Source organism: Hemiscyllium ocellatum, chromosome 12 (assembly GCF_020745735.1).
Source record: "Hemiscyllium ocellatum isolate sHemOce1 chromosome 12, sHemOce1.pat.X.cur, whole genome shotgun sequence".
In the NCBI taxonomy this organism is placed as follows: domain Eukaryota; kingdom Metazoa; phylum Chordata; class Chondrichthyes; order Orectolobiformes; family Hemiscylliidae; genus Hemiscyllium; species Hemiscyllium ocellatum.
In genome coordinates this window covers 73,931,100-73,939,591 of record NC_083412.1, presented here as the reverse complement: position 1 = coordinate 73,939,591, position 8,492 = coordinate 73,931,100, and the positions used below count along the sequence as shown (strand labels likewise).

Sequence of the window (8,492 nt, the reverse complement as noted above, 5' to 3'; positions counted from 1 at the left end):
ATTTGCATTATTTCTACTTACAAGGTATCATCTCTTTAAAATATCACTGGCAGTTCCAGAATAGAAAAATACTACATAAGTTCTCTTCTGCACCCAAGAGTTTTATATATCTGTAACAGTATGTATCTTCTAGTTTGGTAATTGTTTCAGATACAAAGCCACAGTAAACCAACTGAAAAAAAATGTAATTGTCCTTTCAAAGCAGAAGGCTTCTGCAAAAGTCCTACCCATTCTAATTATAAAGATGATTGCCTTCCACTGTATTTACAGAAACATTTTGCAGCGTACTAGCTTCTGAAAAGCTTTCTTAAAGTCCTCATTGAATATTGTGTAAATAAGAGGATTGATTAAAGAATTGAGGTAACCTAGCCATGTCAAAAAATCAGTCATCTCTGGAGAAATATAGCAGGATTCACAGACATTCACGATGAGTTCTTTTAGAAAGAATGGTAACCAGCATATTACAAATGCTCCCAGAATCAAGCCCAAAGTGGTTGCTGCCTTTCTTTCTCTTGTGCCAGAGATTTTGTTTCTCTTCCATAATTTTTCTTGTTGGCAAGTGCTGGGGTTGAGACTTCGAGCTGTGATGTGGATTTTGTCTCCATCTTCAATTGTAGAAGGGTCTGAAATGGACTTTTCAGATATGCACAGTGTCGAAGGTGTCCTGGGGCTTCTGATAGTAATGCTGGGCATCTTGCCATTTACATCCTCGTTGATGTGCTTGCTTGCACTCCTTTTGTGATAAAGCGTTTTAGCTGCTCGATATATCTTATAGTACAGAATGAGGATCAAACCCAAGGGAATATAAAATGCTCCAAATGTAGAATAGATTGTGTAGACAAGATGCTCATGCTTAATAAGACACTCATCCTCCTTATTATTTCCTTGGTGTCTCCAAAACAAAGGAGGCATTGATATAAAGATGGAAATAACCCATACAACTGTGATCATTATTCCAGCACGTTTAGGTGTCCTCTTCTGTGCATATTCCACAGCATCAGTTATAGCCCTATACCTGTCTAGGGCAATTGCAGCCAGGTGAAGAATAGAGCATGTGCAACATGTAATGTCAACACTTAACCAGATGTTGCAGACAACCTGACCCATCACCCATGTCTCCTTTACAGTGTAAATAATATTGAAGGGCATCACAAGGACGGCAACAAGTAAATCTGTAACAGCGAGGGAGCATATTAGATAGTTTGCTGGGTGGTGAAGCTTTCTTGTTACAATAATTGCACTGATCACCAGTGAATTAATAAGTGTGGTCATGATGGTTAGGACTGAGAGTGAAAGCGATATCAGCACTTTGGAAGTTTTTCCCTTTGTCAGCTCTTCGATTGTAAAGTTGGTGTAAGTTTCGTTTTCTAAATCCATTTTGTTCATTTGGATGAGGGGTTCTGATGGAATTCATACAATCTGCAAATGAACACAATATCGTTTAAGGTAAGAAATGGTTTCAATTCCACGGAACCAGAGTTAAAAATAAAAATATCAAAAACTGTCAAACCCCCAGACATTGTAATTAACATATAATGTTGCAATGCCTCAATTCCAGTATGAAATCTTACAAGATGGTAGACCAGGGCATTGAGTTGACCCTGTCGTAGTTAGTTATGACTTTGACCTATCAAGCTATCTACAAGGGCCATACATTTCCTTAAAAATTCCATTTAAATAGATTCTTGAATGTTTTGATGGATAATTAAAACTTACTATCATAATATCATTGTTTTGCTTCTGCATCATGTTAGTCATCTTACTCAATAGAATTGCAGATGTACAGTTTTGAAAAAAGTAAGATAACAATGTAGAACTTAGCCCTGAATTTCTTTGATTTCAAATTTAAAATTACACAGTTCGCCAGATGATGAGATGTGAGCTATGGTGGGAAAATGGAATTGAGGTAAAAAAATTCGCCATCAAATTTATTGCATAGTGGAACAAGCTTAAGAGACTTTATAGCCTTCTGTAGTTCCTATTTCCTTTGTTCTAAACTTACAAATATGTTTCCTGAGGTAACCCAATGTCTTTTAATTGCAGCTATAAAGTTACAGGTGTTGAAACTGACATGCCAGCTCTACCAAGAACTCTTTGTGCAATGAGGCAATAATTCTTTAAAAGCATTCTGCAGCTGCCTGACTGTACCAGGATTCTGTCTGGAAGCAAAGTAAATGGTCAGCAAGCCATTTTATTGTCAATTTGCAACAAACCTGCATCCTGCAATCATTTTTACACCTTTGAGACAACCTTGGGGTCAACTGAGCCAGACCAACTGGCAGAAGGACAAATTGCTAACCCTTTAGGAGGTAAAATACATGAGGGCCACACTTCTGGATTCCATTAAGTTGAATAGTAACATCAGCCATACTGTCATCTGGAGGTATCATTAGCTGACTCCTAAATTGTGCATGCATAGGACTCATTAACCAAATGGAATAAAGTAAGAATACTCCATGAGGGCAGACAGGGGTAGCATGTCATTGTACACTTCTTTTGATTCCAGACCAATCTGGGCACCATCATAGACTTCAACCTTTTAACACATTGCTCACACAACTAATACTAGAAACTGCAACTGTGGACCAGGATATTCACATCAAATCCAACAAACAGCAACCATCTTCCATAATCACAAAATGCCTTCTGCCAACCTAAGATCACTCTACACCTATACATCTTCCAATTCACCTTTGCCATTGCCATGTTTTGAAATGTTCTGGGAAATTGTGATTTCTTGTTTTTCTTTATGAGCATTATAGTTATTCAGGATACAGGTGAATCAGTAAGTTCGGGGTTATTTGCACAAGTGAGGATTTCATGTAAGGTCCTGTAGTGATACACATTAGGGTGCAAAGAAATAATTAAGGAAGGTTATACTACTGCATTTCATCAGTAGATGAAGATGGCCGACTGAGTATGCCCTCCAAATGCAGCTTTCCATGGCATTTCCTGATAGGCTGCTTGAAGCTGCTGTGTGAGGACAAGGCCTGGTTTGCACCACAGATAAGCCAGGTATCCTCAGGATGGAATGTCTTCCTTTATATTCAGTGGTGATTATTCAGTTAGCATCTTTAGTGCTATGTGTGCCATTGTGGCACACTGTACCTTGGGGAATTCAGCCATTCTATAGAAATCCTTTGCTTAATAACTCTGCGGCTAGGGAGTGGTGCCCGCATGGAGGACTAAAGCTGTTCTATGGAAGACGGTATATGAAAGTGACACCAAGGTGACTCATACATGTGATAACTCACAGTGAGAGACCATTGCATGCCTGAAATAAATCTGAGTACAGTTTGGAAGATGAAAGAAGTGGATGCAAAATGGATTTCCTTGAAACCGTGATAGTGAAATCAAGTGAAAACATTGTATGCAAAAAAATGAAAAAATTGCTTTGCAGTACCACCATTGTATTTATAGAAACTCTCTGCAGTGTACTAGTTTCTGAAAGTTTTTCTTAAAATCTTCATTAAAGGTTGTGGAATTAAGAGATTTTTAAAGAAATGAGATAATCAGAACTTTTATGTAACAGTTCATACTGACTTTCTGGACAGTATTAATTCCCAATATATTAATGGATGGGAAATTGGCAATTGGTATTTCCATTGATCCTGAAAGGGGAGATGGTATTTATCCCTTTGTATGGAGATCAATAATTGCTTGACCCTCAACATTAACCCCCTAGCCATATAAAAATAGAATACCTGTCTTACGTGAATGTGTTTAAGGAATAATGTGTGGAGAGGTTGCATTCCTTTAGAGAGGCTGAGATATTGTGGCAGAGCGATGCTACATGTTGCAGTCAGACCTGCAGCCAAACGCTGCATCAGTTGTGGCATTGCCTCAGGCCTTCAACAATTGCATCAGCTCTGCACTTTAATGCAACAAGCTCACTCCACATTATCACAGAGATACAATATCACACTCAGCGGTGTCCTGGTAATATCTGGGATACCATTTCCACTGAGTGACTGACCTGTTTCATTTCAAGGAGGAGAAAGTGAAGACTGCAGATGCTAGAGATCAGAGTCAAGTGTGGTACTGGAAAGGCACTGTAGGTCAGGCAGCATCCAAGGAGCAGGAGAATCAACGTTTCGGGCATAAGCCCTTCATCAGGAATGAGGCTTGTGGGCCGGGGGTGGGTGGCGGTTTGAGAGATAAATGGGAGGGGGATGGGGCTGGGGGGGGGGAAGGTAGCTGGGAATGTGATAGGTAGATGAAGATGGGAGGGAGAAGGTGATAGGTGGTACAGGAGGGTCGAATGGAGAGGTGGAAAGGAAGATGGACAGGTCAAGAGGGCAGCGCCGAGTTGGAGGCTTGGGACTGGCAATAAGGTGGGAAATCTACATTGATGCCATGTGGTTGGAGGGTCCCAAGGTGCAAAATGAGGTGTTCTTCCTCAAGGCATCAAGTGGTTAGACTTTGGCTATGGAGGAGGCCCAGACCTGCATGTCCTTGGTGGAGTGGGAGGGGAATTAAAATGGTCATGGGGCGATGGAATTGGTTGGTGCAGGTGTCCCAGAGATGTTCTCTAAATGATCCGCAAGTTGGCATCCTATCTCCCTCATTCCTGATGAAGGACTTATGCCTGAAACATCGATTCTCCTGCTCCTCAGATGTTACCTGACCTGATGTGCTTTTTCCAGCACCACACTCTTGACCACGTTTCATTTTAAGGTTTGGTTCACTCAGTACAAGTACCCAGTGAAAACATATGTGCTATTAATCTGTATGTGTTCAATTCAGCTATGTCCAGCTTCCTTAATGTTTTTATCTAGCGTCAATTTTGTAGCTGTTTATCAATACATATGGCAAGATGGAATTTAGGAGGTTAATCTCATTGCACAGAGTCAAAGGAGTCAACAAAACTGGAATTAGGTTTTCATGGATCACTGTGAAAGCCATGCAGACTATAATCGATTTAACTACATGAACTTGCTTTCAACAATTTCATTGAAGGTTATGTCTGTTAGAAGAAGCAGTGCTAAACATGTGATGAATAGCATACATAATAGGAAAGCGACCATTTGCAAAGAGTATTGCTGCAAAAGCATGTTCATGGGAAGTATTCAATGTTCTATGAAACTATATTGTTGTTAAAATAGTCAAGGTGAATTATTTTATATTTGGAAAACCTATCCTATTCTGCTTCATTTTGACAAAATAATTTTGAAAGTGCAGTTTTTCTGCAAATTATGAAAAGAACTGAACATGTTTTGAATGGTAGTGAAATTTTTGTCATCCAGAATACCTTAAGAGTTTGTAATCATCTTAAGTCAGAAGACCTGAGTGAATGATTCATCTCAATCTCCTTCTGAATTCTCAGATGTGAGTCTCCAAGCAATTCAATTTAGATTAGATTAGATACAGTGTGGAAACAGGCCCTTAGGCCCAACGAGTCCACACCGACAGCCGAAGAGCAACCCATTCTCCTACATTTACCCCTTCACCGAACACGGGCAATTTAGCTCAGCCAATTCACCTAACCTGCACGTTTTTGGACTGTGGGAGGAAACCCACGCAGACACGGGGAGAACGTGCAAACTCCACAGTCATTCGCCTGAGGCAGGAATTGAACTCGGGTCTCTGGTGCTGTGAGGCAACAGTACTAACCACTGTGCCACCCTATTTACTCCAATGGATATCAAGAAATGGGTGCACAGTTTGAATACCATTAAGCAATGCAGCTTTGACAACATCCCAGCTGTAATGCGAGAGACATATCTTCCAAAAAAAAGCTACACTGCTTGCAAACGTGTCTAAATGCAACTTCAACACTGGCATTTATTCAAAATAGGTATGTCATTATCACAAAGAGCAGGACAGATTCAACCAGTCAATTATTGCCTCATCAGTTTACTCTCAATCATCATCGAAGTGATTGAAGCGATCACCAATGGTGCCATTAAGTGCCACTTATTTAGAAATAATTGCAGTGAGAATGATTAACCTTAACACTAAGGTAGCATTTGATGATATATGACATCAAAGAAGCCTATAAAATAAACACTCTCTACACGCTGGAGCCACGCCGAGCACAAAAGGAAAAATGATTATGTTTTTGGAAGTCCATCTTCTCTGGATATTGCTTCAGGAGTGCCTCATTGCAGTGTCCTTGGTCCAGTCATCTTCAACTGCTTCTTCAATGGCCTTCCCTCCATCATAAGGTCAGAGGGAGGATGGTCTTTTGCGCAACTCTGTAACTCCTTGGACACTCAAGCAATCTGTGTCTGTATGTAGCAAGACTTGGACAAGATTAATGCTTGGCTGATAAATAGCAAATAGCATTCATGCCTTACAAATGCCACGAAATGACTATCTCCAAAAAAAGAGAGAACCTAATCCTTTTCTCTTGACATTGTAACATTTCAATTTCTGAATCCCTCACTATCGGCATCCTGGGAATTATCACTGATCATGAAAGAAAGTAGACTAGCCATACAAATATTGACTGCAAAAGCAAGTCAGAAGTTGGGAAGTCTGCTGTGAGTAACACGTTCTGAGTCCCCAAAGTCTATCTACAATCTCCAAGATACAAGTTAGGAGTAAGCTGGAATGCTCCCCCCTTTCCGACAGCTCCAATAGCACTCAAGAAGCACCATCCTTGGACAAGACAGGCTGTTTGAGTGGCAAACCAGCCACTAACTTCAACCTTCACTCCATTCACCACTAATACACAGTGGCAGCAGTGCATGCCACCTACAAGATACACTGCAGTAACTCACCAAGCATCCTTCAACAGCACTTTGCAAACCCATGAACTCTATCACCCAGAAGGACAAGGACAGCTGATGTACGTGAACAACACTACAAGTTCATCTCCATGTTAGAGATGATCCTGAGTTGGAATTATGTCACCATTCCTTCACAATCATTGGGTCCGAATCCTGGTACTCACTTCCTCACAGCAGATCAAGAACAAGAGCAGATCAAAACCACTTTCTTGAAGGCAATTAGGGATGGCAATAAATGCTGGCCTTGTAAGGGTTGCCTGCATCCCATGAATGGATTAAAAAAACCCTTTAGACTTAGCAGCTGCTACGCATTTATAGTTACCTTGTGCTGTGCGCACTTTGAATTGAGCACTGCTTATGCTGTCTGACCTTGATATTAACCAATACACACAGAATAAACAGATTGGCAAGTGTCAGGGTGAGGGGTTCACCACTTAACTGGCTGGGGACAACTTATGCATATTTATGTGCCTATTACCTTCTTGACATGGATGGATTCCAGTGCAACCAGATGTCCCACTACGCAGGACCCCTTATTAACCTCTTTAAATTGGCTTCCCACAGTATGATTGTTACTGTATACATTCCCAGGGATTTGTCAAACCCAGCAATGAAAGGGAGATGGAAACTGCCAGTTCCAATCAGTAAATGCCTTTTCCAGCACTCTTTGAAATCAGTGCACTCCCAGGTACTCAGTCCTGCAAGGCTTAGCTTTGCTCATTGCCATTCACAGCCTCTCTTACTCTGCAGCCTCAAGGGCCTCTCCCTTTCTGCAGTGCTGATGTCTTTCCCCCTCCTCCACAGTAGCTTCAATGTTCTCTCTCTGTCTCCCTTTAGTCCTAAAGATACCCCTCCACTCAATTCTGTCTCAGCCCTTGTCGTCCTGACACATTTCTCTCCCAGCCAATCAACGGTCTTTATTCTTCCTGATAGTTTGTCCCTGATTGTGGCCTCTTTTTCTTCTATCAATTCGGTTGCTAATTTAATCATTCATTGAACCTGCTGCTAAACTCACCAAAAAGCTTTGCATTCCTGACCTTGTTTAGCCCTCTAGTTGTTTGCATTGTCTCCATACCCTGTTCACCTTCCTGAAATATCAGGCTATGTGATGCTAAAGCAAACTCCAATATCAAAATGACAAAAAGCTACTTATATTCTGGAATGGCTTTACTACTGAGGCTGAGGGAGAAAACTAAGTCAATTTGGTAATATAAATTCTCAAAGTAGTCTAAAGGTGGATTTTTTGACAAGCACACAGCAGGTGGTAGTGCCTCTGTACAGGAGCTATATGCATCGATGCACAAATTAATTGAACTTACTTGAAAAAACATTGTCAGCTCATTAATTTTTTTTTCCCCTCTGCATTCCCCAGACAAGACTAATGATGCTCAGTTTCGAGGAAAGGTCATCTATCTGGATTCTTGGATGGAATCTTGCAGGCCTTTTGGGAATGAGCTGGTAATTGAGAGGTATGAAAAAAATGTTGCATCGGCAGGAGAACCTGACAGGCCTCTGCCATCATGCCATATTGCCAGCAATAGGAAAGTTGGTGACTCTGTCAAGACCTTAATGGGTCACAGAGATGGCCAATGAAGGACCACTTCCCATTCCACTAGCATTTTGTCCTCATTGGGAGAGTGGGTGACTGCTGGTTAAAACCTGAGATTCTATAAGAATATTACACTACTGAAGGAGACCATTTGACCCATCCTGTCTGTACTAGCTCTTGAAAAGCTATCCAGCTAGTCCCACTCTCCA

General features: G+C 41.0%; 1 protein-coding gene across 1 annotated transcript; it reads right to left on the bottom strand.

Moving 5' to 3' along the window:
- Window positions 1-264: 264 nt before the first annotated feature.
- Window positions 265-1,377, bottom strand: htr1fa (5-hydroxytryptamine (serotonin) receptor 1Fa). Its single transcript, XM_060833179.1, has one exon. It carries the CDS (start codon window positions 1,375-1,377, stop codon window positions 265-267), a length of 1,113 nt encoding a protein of 370 aa, XP_060689162.1.
- Between the last annotated feature and the right edge of the window lie 7,115 nt (window positions 1,378-8,492).